This window comes from Armigeres subalbatus, chromosome 3 (assembly GCF_024139115.2).
Source record: "Armigeres subalbatus isolate Guangzhou_Male chromosome 3, GZ_Asu_2, whole genome shotgun sequence".
NCBI lineage: Eukaryota > Metazoa > Arthropoda > Insecta > Diptera > Culicidae > Armigeres > Armigeres subalbatus.
Window position 1 is genome coordinate 119808626 of NC_085141.1, and position 18703 is coordinate 119827328.

The 18703-nt window shown below is 38.2% G+C and overlaps 1 protein-coding gene across 2 annotated transcripts in view; it reads left to right on the forward strand.

Annotated features, from left to right (window-relative positions):
- LOC134223840 (uncharacterized) overlaps positions 1 to 18703 on the forward strand; it is a 532543-nt gene that overhangs the window by 5857 nt on the left and 507983 nt on the right. Inside the window, exons 2-3 of one of the 2 annotated variants that reach the window (XR_009982745.1) lie at positions 2270 to 2405; positions 2469 to 3960. Coding sequence is in view for 1 of the 2 variants with exons in the window: in XM_062703057.1 (XP_062559041.1) it covers positions 2270 to 2405; positions 2469 to 2736 (404 nt within the window). In the remaining variant the exon portion in view is untranslated. Of the gene's footprint in view, positions 1 to 2269; positions 2406 to 2468; positions 8559 to 18703 lie in introns of those variants that run through there. The other variant, XM_062703057.1, reaches the window with a different exon arrangement.

Genomic DNA, 18703 nt, shown 5'->3' on the forward strand with positions numbered 1-18703 from the left:
CGGACCGAAAATATAATTTGGTTAAGAATGTTGACCCGTTCGGTCAAATGGCCCTTTCTGCCAAACGACTAGTTAGGCCGAACGGACGAGCTAGGTGGTCTAATGACTACTGCTAATCCCAGGCTTGTCCCTATCTATTCTTTTCCCCGAACTGCACTGTTGGAAATAAGAATAAAGGGAAGCTCCATTTACATACAAAATGATCATGTACATAGATAGAAACCTCAATTCTCAGATTTTTTTTGTCAGCAGGCTTAAAATTATTTGAATGAAGAAGTTACATTTATGCATATTTCTTGTTTATGCTTGTTTTTGTTGGAAATAAATCAAGAATCAAAAACTAGATGTAAACAACTCTTTTAAAGATTGTGGGGAGGCAGAGGGTGTTTAAGGTCTCTATTAGCAAAAATAAATACGCATTAACATTCCCCAACTGACTGTAAGTACTTGGTCGGCGCCGTCATTGATCTACATTTATGAATTGCTGAAACGTATACTTCGAGAATAGGTGACAAATCCAAACATATATTTACTTGGATCGTAGTGCAATTTATACCATTTCTGATCAAATACGAAGTAGCAGCCATTGATATGAACAATCAGTCAAAGCTAAACGAAGGACCAGTTTGGCCGAACGACATTTTCGACCGTATGCCCATGTCAGCCAAATGACATGTTTGGCCAAATTGATTTCACCCTAAATGACATATTCGGCTATTGTGACCTTCGACGCTCTCCATCGTTTGACCAAAAGTCATTTGGCAGGGAGCACGTGCGTAGGACATACGTTTTCCAGCTTCGGATCTCCAGGAATTACAGGAGGAGATTGGTCGGCTGGAAAACAACAAAGCCCTTGGGTTGACCAACTACCAGGAGAGCTGTTTAAACACGGTGGTGAGGCACTAGTTAGAACGCTGCACTGGGTTATTACCAAGATTTGGGAGGATAGGGTCTGCCACAGAAGCGGATAATAGTGGTTGTGTGTCCCAGTTACAAAAAGAGTAACATGCTGGTTTGTAGCAATTACCGCGCCATCACATTGCTAAAAGTCGTTGGGCAGGATCAGGTGGGATACATGGGCGAACGCACTAGTACGGACCAGGTGTTCGCCGTACGTCAGGTATTGTACAATTCAACGTGCCCACTGCCCACACATTACCTGTTCATCAACTTCAAAGCCGCATATGATACAATCGATCAGATTTATTTAGCTAGCGTTGATTAAAAATTATACTGTCATGATAACATGATAACATGATAACATGATAACATTTGTTCCAGCATTGTTCGCCCAAAAGTGGAGTATTTATTCAATAACAACTAGCAACCTCTCTTCAACTTTACTTAAATAGTGGGTAACAATATTTATTCATCAACTTTGTTCAAAAACCAGGTATAATGTAAATTCAACTTGTCAGCGACTTACTGATTAGGCTTTTTAATTATGCGTTTCTAAATACTTTTATTCTATTACATTGCTATATTAAGCTATAAAATAAGCTATATTTTTCACCTTGGATAGTGCCAAGCTGAATTAGAAATATAAACCATACGATGTTGAACAATACTGGTTGAATAGCTGTAATGGGGTTGTTGGTCATTACTCAACAAAATTGCCAACAATCGAACAAAAGCCTAATAGGAGTTCAATGTCGTTATAGTTCGTGTAATGTCATTCCGAAAAGTGAATTATCAGTCTTGATTTTATAGTTTGTTTTAGTGATTTGTGAGTCATGGAGGTAGATTTTTCTGCAGTAAATAAGTCAATAATAATTTATTCCATCGTTCACACGGCGAAAGCGGACAACTGCGGTGAAATTCGGACGACTGTAGAAACCCGGTGAAAATGGTTCCCGATAAGATGGATCGAACAGATGCAATGGCTTAGCCCCCCGACAGAAGGGGGGTGGGTTCTGAAAAAAAAAATTTTAATTTGAGATGGTTCGAAAAAAAATTAGTGAAAAATATATGACATGAAAACTTCAGAAATATCTTTCACATGCGTGTATTAAAAAGTTAACCCCCGATGATTTGAACGGTGCGGTACCACATTCATTTTAACGGCGTTCACTTTTTAATTTGGGCTTCTGGTTACTCTATGCGCATCAGATAAGCCGGTTTCTGGCTGCACTCTTTGCTGTTCCATTTTTCGTTTCTCCAAACCACGTGCTAAATTAAAAATTAAAAACAGTCAAGTATCCGGGGGTACACGGTAATACGAAAATGACAATCTGTTGATCTAATTTTATTATATTTCTTTTCATTTCAGCCTCTGATAGCGTAATAGACTTGATACATCTTATTCGAAGACGACCAATCGAAAAATTGGATCTCCGATTGAACCCCATTCTGAGTGAGGGTGCAATCTGTGTACTGACAATGATAGTCTACCTTCCACTGAAAGAGTAACAAATCATAACTATTCTTATACTATCCCTTATTGCCATCATTACTGCCCTCGATTACAGACTCAACCTCAGCTGCTGCTCGATCGACGAGGAGATCGAAGAATATCTGCTGATGATGTTGCGCTTCAATCGGAGTATAAAATTCTTGGATTTCTCCTCCAACAAACTGGGACCGTTCATGGGGGAGAAGCTGGTGAAGCAGGTGCACGAGAACAAAACACTGCAACGGTTTGACCTGCGTAATACGGAAATATCCGCAGATGTGCGCGCCCTCGTCGACGAACTGGTGATGGAGAACCGCGATCCGCACAGTTTACGCGATTGGTAAGGGGCGGTCTTCATGTGGTTAGATGGGAAATTTACAAACAACCGATGTGTGAATTGAAAATTTTGCTAACTTCTAAACCATAATTAATCATCGTGGGTGCTGTATCTACTCTATCTATCTATATAAAAACCAATCTATGTATGTATGTATGTTCGCTAACTACTTCTGAACCACTTGACCGATTTCAACCAAATTTGGTACGCACATTATTTATCTTCAGAAAAAGGTAACAAATGGGGTGGGAGAGTCATTAGGAAAACGGGGAGAGGTTTTGTTTAGAGAACGAACAATTTAGTGTAACTTTCAACTGCCAGGACCGATTTCAACCATATTTTATACACATATTCACTACGAGGTGACGATTTTATGGGAGGGGTAATTGGGGAAAGGGGGAGGGTCTGGAGGGAGGGGTATTGTTCAGATAACGGACAATTCAATGTAACTTCTTAACTCCTGGACCGATCCCAACCAAAATTGGTACACACATTCTCTATTTTAATGAGAAGATTATATGGGGGGTGTTAAAGTTATTAAGAAAAGGGGGAGGGTCTAAAGGGAGAGGTACTGTTTAGAAAACAAACAATTTAGCTTAGAACCTTTGGACTGATTTCAACCATATTTGGTACACATATTCTGTATCCTGAGTAGACGATTATGGAGGGTTAGAAAAGAAGGCAGGGGAGGTGGGAACCCTTAGAATTGGGAACCTCTCAATCGATTTCAACCAAATTTGGGACACATGTTCTATGTTCAAAGGAGATGATTACAGGGAGTACGAATGTTATTGGTTAAAGGGTCAGAAGAGTTTTTCAGGAAACGAGTTGTAGTTTACAAAGTGAACGCACAGAGTGATTTAGAAAAAGAAGTAGAATAAATAAAGAAAGAAGGAATAAGTGAGAATGAACAAGGGAGATGAAAGAGGGAGGAAGATAGGAAAAATGGGAAGAAGGCATAAGGAATTAAGAAGAAAAAACGAAAAAAGGAAAAGAAAGGAGTAAGATAGAAATAAGAGGGAAAAAAGCGGAGAAGAAAGATTTATCTTCCGTCAATCTTTTTACTCATGTGCGTTTAGGCAAGCATGAAGACATTTGAATGACATCATTTATTTGTCAATCCGATATAATATAATAATAATATAATCCCGATACAAAAATCAATTTATGTATGTATGTATGTATGTTCGCTAACTACTTCTGAACAAATGACCAATTTCAACCAAATTTGGTACACAAATTCTTCATCTTCAGGAGAAGATAACAAAATTGGTCGGGTCGGGTAGTGGAGAGGTTTTGTTCAGAAAATGAATTATTCAGTGTAACTTCCACTTCCCTGGACCGATTTCAGCCAAATTTTGTACACATATCAACTATGAGAAGTCGATCATATGGTAGGGTAATTTTGGAAGAGAAGGGTATGCAGGGAGAGGTATTGTTTAGAAAATTTAAAATTCAGTGTAACTTTTGAAGCCCTGGGCCGATTCCAACCAAATTTGGTACACACACACTTAAACAGAGTATCAGAGTTCGGTAAATTATTTCACCGAAGTTTGCGGTGATTGAATAAATCACAAATGCTTCGGTAATTTTGCATATGTTGACATTGTAACATACCGAACTCCGGTGGTTAGTCACCATTTTTACCGATAATACTGTAATTTTCTACGATCAATGGTGGATCGATAATATTTACTGAAACTTCGGTATCGTCCAACGTCAAATCACAAACATAGCGGTCAAATCTACTAAGTCCATTTATGTTTGTGCTTTTGCATTTGTGATTTAGGCCCGATGTCCACGTAGCGTCTTTTCAACGCTGCGTACACACGGCATTAAAAGGACGCAGATGTGCATCGGGAAAAAGCGGTAACGCAGCGTCACCGCACCGATGCACACCTGCGTTTTTTAACGCCACGTGCACGCAGCGTTGAAAAAACGCTACGTGGACATCGGCCCTTATTCAATCACCGCAAACTTCGGTGAAATAATTTACCGAACTCTGATACTCTATTTAAGTATATAGGCCGACACTGATTACAGCGTTAGAAATGATATGGAAATGATTTTTTATAATTTTGTAAAAAAATAAACACGAGTGCCCATTATAAGAATATTTTGTGGAGTCCATAATGGGAAAGAAGAACATCTCGAAACGGAACATGAAAATCAAATGAAGTGTCGACTATACTACCCATATATCCCATGTTAGTTTTTGTTTCAATTTCAAATGCTATTTTCTCACTTATCTTTTTTTTTAATTTGGTACAAGCATGCGTAAAACTTCAGAATAGGGAAGGAATTTCCTATTATGGACCCCAAGGGGTCTACTATAGGGAAAATTTAGTCACACTTTGAAATGTTAATTTCAACGAATAACGAGATGCAGAACTTGTTATTAGATATCACGCGAAATTAATATATTGAAAATTTCTACTCCTTATGGCAGGAAGAGTAAAATTTCGCTACTAGTGGGTCCACTATTGGGCATTTTACCCTATTCTTTATCCTGAGCAGTACTAGTAGTTTTTGTGATTGTTATGTTAAAGCGAAAACAGTTGCATTTTCATTTTCAAGAGACCCAATGAAAATGTAGCGAGCTCCTGGTAACCTGTCACGGTACAAGCAGTCATGATGAGAATATTGCTTTATTTTGAAATATAAATATCGAAATAGTTGTAATAGATCTGTACAAATCTCGATGACTAGTCAATAAAATGATTATATTCTTCCAGATTTCCGAGTTAGCATTAACATTTTTGAAGGAGAAACAGCTTGTTTACAATAATAGTTTGATGCGCTTTCATGAAATAAAAATCCTTGACCTTTCTCGTCAAAAACTGTGTCTCGTTTTATTATCTCAGTCCATTCTTTGACTTATTTGAGGTCTACTTTCTCAAAGAACCCATATTATTTGACTCCTCTATAGTATTTTTAAAATATAGTATTTTTAAAATACAATACAAAAATCGAAAAGAGACAGTTTAAGAGACTTTGTGTTTCACACGTAAAAGCAGCCTTTTAAGCAGCTACTTAGTAGACTTTTTATAATTCAATAATTTTGTATCTTGACGAAGTTTGACCTACGGATTGTTTGTTTGCACAATTTTTTTTTTTTATTTATTGAGGCACTGATAAACTACTTTGTTCGCCTCGATGATGATGATGGATTTTATATACATATATTGACGTAATTGTAATTTGACCTTTTTTTCTACAAAAGTTGAGTCTCGTGCGCGCAAAGCAGATGTGAATGATTTTTATTAAATTTATGTATAGACTTGCGCATTTTTAACTGTTTGAATGATTCTTCGGATTAGTAATGGGCTATCTGGTAGAGTTTTGTTCCCGTGGTTGATACCGAAACTTTTGATATCGACGGAGCGGTAACACAAGTTTTAGTTTTGTTGACGACTTAGATTATTAATTTTATTTATGCTTATGAGTGACAAACGTTAAGTGGGCTTGTATAAACATGAAACGCGATTCTTGGTAGAACTTTTGAAATCTGTGCGAGAGGTATCACAAGTTTTGCATTTTAGTATAAACTCGAAGTATCACTACCCTTATGAGAATCTGTAGATGAAAACCACGATTTTTTTTTCTTAATTTACATTTTTTGCTGGATAGTAATGGAAAGTTATGTAATTCATATCTGTGATGGTAATCAGATCGTTTTTGTTTTTTGCAAATCTGATTAAATTGTTATATCAAATTCAATTAATTATCTTAAAGATAAATCGTCTAGCTCAAACCTTTGTAGGGGTATGTGGCGGGACCATCATCATCATCATCATCAAAAAGGGCTGTTTTTTTAGATTGGCCCGATTTTCGGGTGAATGTTTTAGGCCGGTTCACACGTGCAGCACTTTTCGGTTTTAAAAATAGGCTTCATAACATATGGGTTCTTTGGGAAAGTTGACCTTAAATAAGCCAAAGAATCGATTAAGCGAATACAAATTTTTGACGGGAAAGGTCAATTCATTTTATTGTTTATGTTTTTAATGAAAGCGGGAGAGAATAAAATGTAAATATCGCGTGACCTCTCTCAATGAAAATAAAAATCTCAGTACTGATTTTGAGTAGACGATTATAGAGGGGGTGGGAGATTCATTAGGAAAAGAAGGCGAGTGTGATGGTGAACATTTCTTTAAAACTATGAAACCTCTTGACCGATTTCTATTTATCGAATTTGGGATATATCTCGCTTAACTTTTCAAAAGGACCTAAGTAACATTTTTTTCCTGATTTAATTTGAGTACTGCAATCAAAATCTTTCATGTTGTTCTGTTGATTGCGCTATTCAAATTAATTCATGAAAAAATGTTACTTAGGTCCTTTTGAAAAGTTAAGCGAGATATGTTCTCTGTATTAAGAGGAGGAAAAGAGGGAGAAGAGTTTTACAGGAAACGAGCACTAGTTTACCAAGTGAACGCACAGAGTGATTTAAAGGAATAAAGAAGGCTGAATGTGAGTGAGGAGGAAGTGGGAGAAGGGAGAAAGAGAAAGGAAGAGGGAAGAAAAAAATAAAGCTGAAGGAAGACGGAAATAGGAAGAAAAAACAAAAACAATGAAGTAGAAAGAAGAAGGATATAGATAAAAGGAAAGAAGGAAACAGCATAGAACAATGAAAATATGAAAAGAAAGAAGGATAAAAGAAGAAGTTAGGTGGGAGGTTAAAGATTCAAATATAAAAGAAAGGAAAGAGGAATGAAGAGGGAGCCTATTAATATTTATACCAAGAGAGTTGGGTATTTTTCAAACCTTTTGTAGTATTAAGCCAAACGACATTCGGCCAAATGGCCTAACATCAAATAGAACACAAGGACACACCGGTAAAGCCGCTCTATTGAGAAACCGATCACAGTGTACACTTACATATCGAGTAGCATCTATGTATCGATCTATCTTTCTGTCAATCTGACTATGTGCGTTTGGTGCTGCATGGAGATATTTGTATTGCATAATTTACTCTTAAATCCCGATCAATGCCGGGTACATAAATAAAGCTAGTTTATATAAACCAATCTATGTATGTATGTATGTATGTTCACTAACTACTTCTGAACCAATTGACCGATTTTAACCAAATTTGGTGGCAGGTTCATAGGGAAAACAAGAAGAGGTTTTGTTCAGAAAACGAACAATTCAGTGTAGCTTTCAACTACCTGGGCCGATTTCAACCAAATGCTGTAGACATATCAACTATAAGGAGAGGATTGTATGGGCGGCTAATTTTAGAAAGGAGGAGGGTGTGGAGGAAAGGGTGTAGTTTAGAAAATGGAAATTCTATATGTAACTTCTGAACCGCTTTAACCAAATTTGGTACACACTTTCTCTATTCTGGAAAGATTATGGCGGGGATTGGAGAGTCATTATGAAAATGGTGAGGGTGTGGTGGGATGGTTATTGTTTAGAAAACATATGTATGTTGCTTCTGATCCTGTGGACCGATTTTAACCAAATTTTGTGCACATATCCTTTATCTTGAATAGACGATTATAGAAGGGAGGGAGGAAAAGAAGGCGGATGTGATGGGACGTGTTTGATTACAAAATGAGCATTTCGTTAAAACTTTGAAACCTTTTTACCAATTGCAACCAAATTTGGGGATCATGTTCTCTGTACTAAGGGCGCGGGGAATAGGAGTCTTTATTAGGAAAACGAGTAGTTTAGTGCATGTGATAACGTTATTATGCGCATGGGACAATTTGAAGCAATAGAGAAGGCTCAATGCAGAGAAAGCTGAAAGTAGAAGAAGATGGAAAAAAATTGAGTGGGAACAAACAGATAGTAGAAGGAATAAGAGTGATGGAAGAAGAACAAGAAAGAAGGGAAAAGCAAGAAGCGAAAAAGAGGAAAGAAGACAAAACAAAGAAAGCAGAAGGAGGAAAAAGGAATAAAAAACGAGAGAATGAAGAGAAAGGAGAAGTATTTAGGTAAGATGAAGAAAGGAAAAAGCATAGATGAAGAATGAAGATGGGAAAAGAAAGAAAGAAAAAAGGAGAAGTTAGGGAGCCTATTTTGCGAGAGTTTCGTTTTCCAACCTATTGTAGTATTAAGCCAAACGGCATTCGGCTGAATGGTCTAATACCAAACAGGACACAAAGTCAAACCGGTATAGCTGCCCTATTAAGAAACTGATCACAGTGTACACATTTGAGTTGCATCTATATATCGATCTTTCTTTCTGTCAATCTATCAGCCTATGTGCGTCTGGTGCATTTGACATTTGAATTGCATAATTTAGTTTTCAATACCGAGCAAAGCCGAGTACATAAAGCTAGTCAGTGTATATATGCGGAACAACTTCTTTTATTTTATTAAAATCGGATTTGGAAAAATTACTTGATTTATAAGAATTTAGGAGGCACCTATGGAAATTAACAAAGCACATTAAAATTGAACGAGAGATATGGACCAGAGATCAAAATTTTACAATAAGGTACCGCCCGTAACTTTGCATGCAAGAGATGGCGTTGATTTAGTGGTATAGTAAAATCGAAAATGCGTTACAATAACACCACGAATCAGCGCAAGCTAAGTGTACGAGACAATATTTTTACTTTCTACTTCATTCCTTATCACTACCTTCGTTCAAAACCTTCATTTTTCATAAATTTGCGTAACTTCTGGTTTTCTGATACATTTTATCGATGTCCAACTACCATTCTTCCATAAGCTCATGGCGTAAATTTCGAACCAAAGAGTAGCAGGTTTAACACAACAGATAGAAATGCCGGTATTTCCACTCCGTGACGAGCACCGGAAGGTTGTTGTCCACACTTTTTACTGCTGCTGCTGTCAACTGGAAGTGAATTTCATCGAAATAAACGGTCGATACCCAATTTCATCTTTTTGCCTTGTTATTTAGTGAACAATAATGAGAAAGAGTTTTAGCTTGAGCTTGATTGACCGCCCGTAGTTGCTACCCCATCATGTCCAGATTAGCTGTTCTTGCACAGAGAACCAACAGATGTTTCCTCGGGGCTAGCACTCATTCTCAATGTACAAGTAGGGAAAATCACTACTTGGGCCTATGGACCCGATTCCCGGCTCACTGCACAGAAAACTAAGGATTTATACTGTTTGGAAGCCGTAGGTTCAGGATTGACAATTTTTGAAAAGTCTCCCATTTATTTCGCACAAACCTCAATATCTTTCAACCATTTATTTCACTCCTCATTTCATTCATTTCATTTATTTAGTCTACATCTAAATAGATAACACCACAGATAACAGATATTGAGGCTGACATCCGAAACGTGTGTAAACATCCGCAACAGTTAATTCAAATGTAATTTAAATTGGGACCGCGTTTGGCAAACGATTGGAGATGGCGCGAGGATCATTGTTATTGAAAACGCAGCCCGGATGCGTATGTCAAATGCATTGGCTGCGTTCGACGGTTGTTAATCAGCTGCGTCCGTATGTACTGCCGCAATCAGTTGAGTAGATGGCAGTAGTGGGCCAACGTATGTCAATTCAAAAGTTTACACAATATTTTCAATAAAATTTGTTCTAGCTTAAATATCTGTTATCTGTGATAACACTGAATCAACAATTTGACGCCACAATACACGGTTCAAGGCCTCATCTCTCCATCCTCGAATACGCCCTACGCATGCCAAGTCGTTTTGTACCTGGTCTGCCCATCTCGCCGGATCGGAAGCAAACACCATGTGTAAACAACAAGGCCAAACAACAAAGAGAAATAAAACATATCTAGTTTGAGTTTTCCGCCAAAAAATTAGTTCGGGTCCAGCTCGGGTTTAAAACTGCAAAAATTGTCGTGTACGGGTCGGGTTCGGGTTTGATAAGATTATTCATCCCGAGTTTGGGTCGGCTCCGGGTTTGAAAGGAATTTCTGAACCGGGTTCGGGTCTACACAATGTGAAACCCGACCATCTCTAATGGTGACAGACGACGGAAGATGATCTGGGCCATCACTTTGTAGGCGGCATTAAGGATGGTGATCGCTCGAAAGTTCTCACACTCCAGCTTGTCGCCTTTCTTGTAGATGGGGCATATAACCCCTTCCTTCCACTTGAAACGTGCGCGGAAGTTTTCAAACGACCTTCGCTTACGCGCCAGGCAGCGAGGCTGCAACGAAGCCGCGATGCTTTAAATGCCCGGTGAGACTCGAGGGTGGTTTACTTCCAACTCACAACGGTCAACCAACTCAACAGAAACCGAAAAACTAATTTCAATTCAAATAACCGATCTATTCGTAACAACTAAAAAAATAATAATGATAAGTCCCTAGTCAGCCCTGGTCAATGCTTCTTCGACACTCGCCTGAATGTATGCTTCACACTACTCTTTATTCTGGATCACTCTACTACTGCACTTTCATATTCTTATTGGACAATAATGGTATACTAGAAGTGCCGATATGCTGCAAGTAGCGAGTTGACTCGACGATCGTCGGCGATGCTCGATGCGTACCGGTACGATGCTCGTATGTTGCACTGGAAGAACTCGATGTCGCAGGAATACGGGAATTTCACTTGGCCGGTCAGGAACGAGTTCAGTTTCTCAGATTTTGACTATCAGTTTGTGCAGGCAAGTGGCTAGCTTTTCCGGGCCCATCTTGATGAGCTCAGCTCAGCTCCGATACCATCCTTACCAGCTGCTTTATTGGTCTTTAGCTGTTGGATGGCATCCTTAACTTCCCTCAAGGTGGGGGCTGGTTGGCTTCCATCGTCCGCTGAACTGACGTAGTCATCTCCTCCGCTGCCTTGACTTTCACAGCCTGTACTCTCAGCGCCATTCAAATGTTCCTCGTAGTGCTGCTTCCACCTTTCGATCACCACACGTTCGTCCGTCAAGATGCTCCCATCCTTATCCCGGCACACTTTGGCTCGCGGCACGAAGCCTTGGCGGGATGCGTTGAGCTTCTGATAGAACTTGCGTGTTTCTTGAGAACGGCACAGCTGTTCCATCTCCTAGCACTCCGCTTCTTCCAGGCAGCGCCTCTTCTCCTGAAAAGGCGGGTCTGGCGGCCTAAGAACTTCTAGCCGAACAGTGCTGCCAAAAGGCCAGGAGCCTCTTTTAATATGAGAATAATCCTTCATTGTTAATAGGAAAACTGTCTAATATGTTGACGCTTTCATGTTATTTAAAATTCTATCGATTTTAAAAAGTGAGAAAAATAAAGTTTTTAAATGTTTGGAAGAAATTTTGTTGAGTGAATGAATCTTTTCAACCAAACAAAAATTATTATAAATAATACCATCTGGCATCATGTTGCCATACACTAATAAAATTCCAAACGTATTGCCTATTTGGAAAGAAAACATACTTTTCATAAGGAATAACGAATATCATTGTTATTTGCAGTTACATAAGTGTTATTATATACATTTTCCCTTTTATGTGGAAGTCTGTAACAGCTATACGAACTCCTTATTTCAATTATGTGTGGGTTGTTATGATTTTGATTCGAGAAATCTAATAGTCAAAATTTATTCAATTCTATCAATGATGCTTATGTTTGAGCTAACAAGATATGGCAAAGAAAATGGAACACTTTCGGCTGGACTTCGACCTGTTTCAAAGGTATTTTTTAAACATTATTAACATATACTTCACCATACCTAAAATAATCGCAATGCATTTGTCTCAGGTTTAGGATCCTGTTTTTTGTTCCAAGGATTTTTTTACTAAATCATGCCATCGGTTGGATACCTCGACTACTTGCATAGTTCCAATCTGAGGACGGTGGATCGCAACCATTTTTACTTGGAACCCAAAATTGCCGTGAGCAAAACATAATGGAAAATGGTAAGTTTATTTAGACAAGTTTCGGACAAAACCATATAAAACATCATGTTTCATTCAACTTGCAGATTCCGTTAAGGCAGGTGTGGAAAAATTGTATCTGATCCGGCATATAGAATCGGGACGAAATACGAAGTGGTCGAGGAATTGGCGGCATGTACTCCAGTATTTTCGGAACTCGGGATATGGAAGACTCTACGCAAAGACCAAACATGTGCACATTTTCTGTTATGTATTTTCATTTGTATATTGAATACAAAATATATTTTTTTCACCAGAAAATAAATAATCCGGGATACCCCAACATTGAAAATGCTAATAATTTTTCAAAATAATTCAAATATATTAGGGGAACTATTCCGATCTCAAACTCCCTTTACATATATCAATCAAATCGCTAAACAAAGAAATACGGCATCAAATTCGTCGCTTCTTTTTGTCAACATGCGTGCTCACTGCTGAGAAAAATCACAAAAATAATAAACACACCAAATTCCTTTCCATTTCTTTGTTTTTGATGGGATGGAAATAGGAGCTATGAGATGAAGTGGCGAACCGTTCCCCTATATAATACTCAAACATAACTTTTATGTGTGTGCCATTCATCAAAATTATTATGCTCAAACATAAAAATTATGGCGTTGTGCGACATAGGTTTTATTTGAAGAAAAATTATAGGTTTAATATACCTCAAACATATTCATTATTAGTGGCTTCTAATTGCAAAAAATTATGTGGTTTCACACATATTAGGTATACGGAAATTTGCCTCGGTGTAGAACGTGCATATTTTGTTTACATCGCTTTCTCTACCGTCTCGAGAGAGAATGAGAGTAAGATGTTGAGAGATTGAGTGAAATTTTGCTTAGGCCGGGAACTGGTTTGAAGTGTGCCGGATATGCAATCACTATGACTGAAATGAGTGCTGCACCTCGTTAATTTCCAAACGATGTTTAGCAAGGGCCCCATACGCCTGTCACTGGCGAACAAAGCTCGTGTACTCTGCATCGAAGCTTAGAACCAGTGTCGATTACTTACTGCAAATAAATTCTTTTTCGAGTCCTTATAATCAACTATCGTTAAACCCCATTCGTATGTCTTCCTCTCGTTGCTGTCTCCCAAAAAATGTTTGACTCGTTACAGATGTGAATCATTTCCAAGGATTTCAACTGTGTAAACATCAGCATTGTAATTAATTAAGCATCCTAAATTCCCTTCCTTTCCTATTGTATAATTGTATTCCCTAACCTCGACCAAACCGCGAGTCTTTCGGTTCCCCAAAACATTAGAGTATAAGAATCATGAAAAATTAAAAAAAGATTCCGGCTCCGTAACGCTTTACGGCAAATGAGCCTACCAAATAAATGATAGTTTAAAAAAAAATAATCAAGTAGGTATCTCAAGCTCACAAAATTCAGGAAATGTTGCTTCCTCTCATAAATATCAATTAAATAGTGCAGTCGTATGCATGTTAGGCCGGAAATGGGGTAAGAAACCCTACTGATGGTGATTGCGTTTGTTAGGTTACGCTGGCGTCTGCCACGTCAGAGTGCAGTTTAATTTCAATGTAGAGAAGGTGAAGCAAATGGTGATGCAATCACTAGCCCACTGCAAGCCGAATATACCTCTACACTTGACATGAATTCATGCGTAATTCATTTAAATATTTGGGTTAGGTTCCAGGGGCAGAGATTCGTCTTGGTTAACGAGTTGTCAATGTGAGGAGGAGAAAGTAATCAGTGTAATTCTAATAACATAAGAAAACGAGCTTTTTCGTTCATTCCCAGTTCTAACAGCTACTGCTAGAATAGTTAAATTGAAGGTTAGTGGATATTGCGAAAAAATTGTATAATGATAGATTTTCTTTTACAACTTTCTGCCTTTCTCGTGTACTAAGTATACCTAAATGCTATAGGATCACTCCAAAACCGAACTTTTGAGACACACTTATCCGTATCCGATATCCGATTAGCTTGCTACATTCGAAGCGGAATCCTGCCTAATTTTTCGCAATTGAATATTGCGTTCCGGAGTTATTAAAATAAACATTGTTTTTTCTCCATTTTTCCCTTCTTTTGTTTCAAAAACAGCTGTTTTGCATTCAAATGAATGCAAATAAATGTGAATTGATGGAAATAACTGGATCTATCTCCCTAAAGTGCAATTTTGACCTCTTTTATGTGCTTTTCTCGTTACATTTTATAATACACGGAAAAAGCACCATCACCACTAGGTAGATTATTGTGGGTTTTGTAATAATCTTTACATGCAAAAGAAGCCAGATTGAAAAGCTGAGGTTTTAAGCTTAGAAATGGTATAAGGTACACTGGGGGAAGTGGAAAAGGAAAAATCGATAGTGCCTGTTTGAATTAGTGTAAAACCAGTTTAAATGATTTAAATGCGTTCAATCAAAATGGACTATCAAAAACAGTCAATTTTGCACTAACTTTGCGGTAATTCATACCATTTTGGTCGCTTGAAATTTATGGAAATAGATTTTTAAATCACGATCACCATCCTTAATGCCGCCTACAAAGTGATATCCCAGATCATCTTCCGTCGTCTGTCACCATTAGTGAACGAGTTCGTGGGAAGTTATCAAGCCGGCTTCGTTGACGGCCGCTCGACAACGGACCAGATCTTTACTGTACGGCAAATCCTTCAAAAATGCCGTGAATACCAGGTCCCAACGCACCATCTGTTCGTTGATTTCAAGGCGGCATACGACAGTATAGACCGCGTAGAGCTATGGAAAATTATGGACGAGAACAGCTTCCCTGGGAAGCTTACCAGACTGATCAAAGCAACGGTGGATGGTGTGCAAAACTGTGTGAAGATTTCGGGCGAACACTCCAGTTCGTTTTAGTGTACATAGTAGTTAGGTTATCAAATTTAAAAAAACACACTAGCGCCTCCTGAAGGCCGTCATGATACATTATATTTTAAAAATAAAGTAGAAACATAAAAATAATAATAATAATAATAATTAAAATTGAAGTTGGAGGGCCAAGCCGGCCGATCACTGTACATGTCAAAAATAATTGTAAAACAAAAAATGTGTAAATAAAGAAGAATTTTACTACTACTACTACTCCAGTTCGTTCGAATCGCGCCGGGGACTAAGACAAGGTGATGGACTTTCGTGCCTGTTGTTCAACATTGCGCTAGAAGGTGTTATGCGGAGAGCCGGGTGTAACAGCCGGGGTACGATTTTCAACAGATCCAGTCAACTTATTTGCTTCGCGGATGACATGGACATTGTCGGCCGAACATTTGCAAAGGTGGCAGAACTGTACACCCGCCTGAAACGTGAAGCAACAAAAGTTGGACTGGTGGTGAATGCGTCAAAGACAAAGTACATGCTTGTGGGCGGAACCGAGCGCGACAGGGCCCGCCTGGGAAGCAGTGTTACGATAGACGGGGATACCTTCGAGGTGGTCGAGGAATTCGTCTACCTCGGATCCTTGATAACGGCTGACAACAACGTTAGTCGTGAAATACGAAGGCGCATCATCTGTGGAAGTCGGGCCAACTACGGGCTCCAGAAGAAACTGCGGTCGAAAAAGATTCGCCACCGCACCAAATGTGTCATGTACAAGACGCTAATAAGACCGGTTGTCCTCTACGGACATGAAACATGGACAATGCTCGAGGAGGACTTGCAAGCACTCGGAGTATTCGAGAGACAGGTGCTTAGGACCATCTTTGGCGGTGTGCAAGAAGACGGTGTGTGGCGGCGAAGAATGAACCATGAGCTCGCCCAACTCTACGGCGAACCCAGTATCCAGAAGGTAGCTAAAGCCGGAAGGGTACGATGGGCAGGACATGTTGCAAGAATGCCGGACAGCAACCCTGCGAAGATGGTGTTCGCTTCCGATCCGGCAGGTACGAGACGGCGTGGAGCGCAGCGAGCGAGATGGGCAGACCAGGTGCAGAACGACTTGGCGAGCGTGGGGCGTATCCGAGGATGAAGAGATGCGGCCTCGAACCGTGCATTGTGGCGTCAAATTGTTGATTCAGTGTTATCTGTTTAGATGTTAACTAAATAAATGAAATGAAATGAGATTTTTAAATTAGGAGTTGTTTTTCCACTTACCCTAGTGGGATGGGGTAAGTGGAAAACCCATGTTACCTTGACCTTCAATAGTGATGAGTAGTTACATGTAACTAAAATCAATACGATAATTGCTCTGAGAATCTTTTGTGGAATAATTTCATTACCTTAATGGAATAGATCCTCAAGGAATTCTCGTAATAGCTAGGGGAGGGCTGGTTTTGCCTTCTCGAACACTTAGTGTACGTAAAGTCTATATGTTCGCCCCAAAGATGAACTTTTTAAAGGAAAAATGGGACTTACAGGGTTATAAACTAATCAACTTGGTTTAACGAATTGAGATGATGTCTGTATGTGCGTATTTGTATGTATGTATGTGCGTAAAGCACGTACAAAATTATCAGCTATTCTTAAGCACTTGTCCTTAACCAATTTGTTCCCAAAAAATTGCATTCAACTGCGAAACTTGTTATGAATAAAAATTAATGTGAATTATACAATATGTTTACCTATAAGTGCTATTTTTAACTTTCTTATAATTTTTTTTTCATATGTAAAACATGTGGAAGGCATCAATACCGATAGGTGGATTTATCAGGCATTTTTTCATTTATATGAGTCTAATCACCACTGGAATCACAATGATAACAAAGAAGGAACATATTAAGATTCACAGTTATCGAAATAAACCCTGGAGGGAGAAAAAAAATTGCGTAATTAGAACATTATCCACTTCCCCCGCAGTGTTTGATACCTGGGGTAAGTGTAAAATCTTTGAATTATTTGCTTTGTTAGTACAAACCACTACCAATTGAATAGGATTAGTTTAATTGTATTAGAATGGTCACCTGTGATATAAATTCACTTGAAAAAAGAACAATTGGTGCAAATAAGAATTGATTTTATGAATGCAAAAATCAACTTTTCGCGAAACCTAAAATTACAGTTCAAGCGTTAACCGTGGTAGTGTATGTATTATACAAATTTCAACATAGTATTAGTGTGAGCATCAAAGTATATTCTTGCATAATGTTATGATGTGGTAAAAACTGTAAAGTATGTACAATTCCAATTTTTCGAGTCGATTTTTACACTTACCCCCTTTTTCCACTTCCCCCAGTGTACCTTATAAAAACCCCATTTTTGGAGCGAAATTGGCTTCATAACATACAAATCAAAGTTAGGAACGATTTTTTTTATTTTGATCAGCTTTCTCATTTTGCCAGCCCTTATCTTTTGACTGAATAAACATAACGCTTCAATATTTTTCTATTCTCTTATCTTATCTTTCATATGATATATAAATAAAAAAAAATTATAAACAATTTTCCTCATAGTGCAAAGGTCCAGCAATTCTGGTAAGGAATTATATATTTTTAGGTGATTATTTGTATGCACATACGCTGTAGGGACAATTTTCTGACACATTATGTCATAAATAAGACTTTTATCTATTAAATGGTGTGATAAAGATAGGCTGACCAGATCATTTCGGTGAAAATACGGGACAAACGCGCTTGCAAAACGAGACATGTCAAAAAACCTTGTACACCCAGGTTTTTTTACGCGGTTGGAATTCATTAATTTCTCGGTTAACCCGAACTTTCACAGATTTTTAAATACCACCTGAATTTTCTTTGATTTTTGTGATTTTTTGTGTGATTAACTCATTGTTTCTTTGACGCTGAAGGACTTAAACGACTAAAACCAAACAGTGTAACAAAAAACCTGGATGTAATTGTAATTGTAATTGTAATTGTAATTTATCAGCCTTCACCCAAAACGAGACATGTCAAAAAACCTTGTGATAAAATTCAAGAACTGTGGAAATTTCAAAATTGATGGGCTTAATTTTCATTTTAGAAATTTTAAAATAAGAAATATTTTAGAGTGAATCACTCACCACCATAACCTTCTATTATCTTATGTAAGTGGTGGCAAAATACTAAGCTACAAATATTCTACTCGCGGACAAGCACAGCATACCATAGTTACGATGTACTTCGTAGATTGGACACTAGTGATACTCATGTTTTTCTTTTGAAATCCTTATTCAGATTGCTATCAGAAATCAAGATGGATGAAGTCTTTGATTTCAATCTAGGATAAAAATCACAAAAGCATGAGGATTACTACT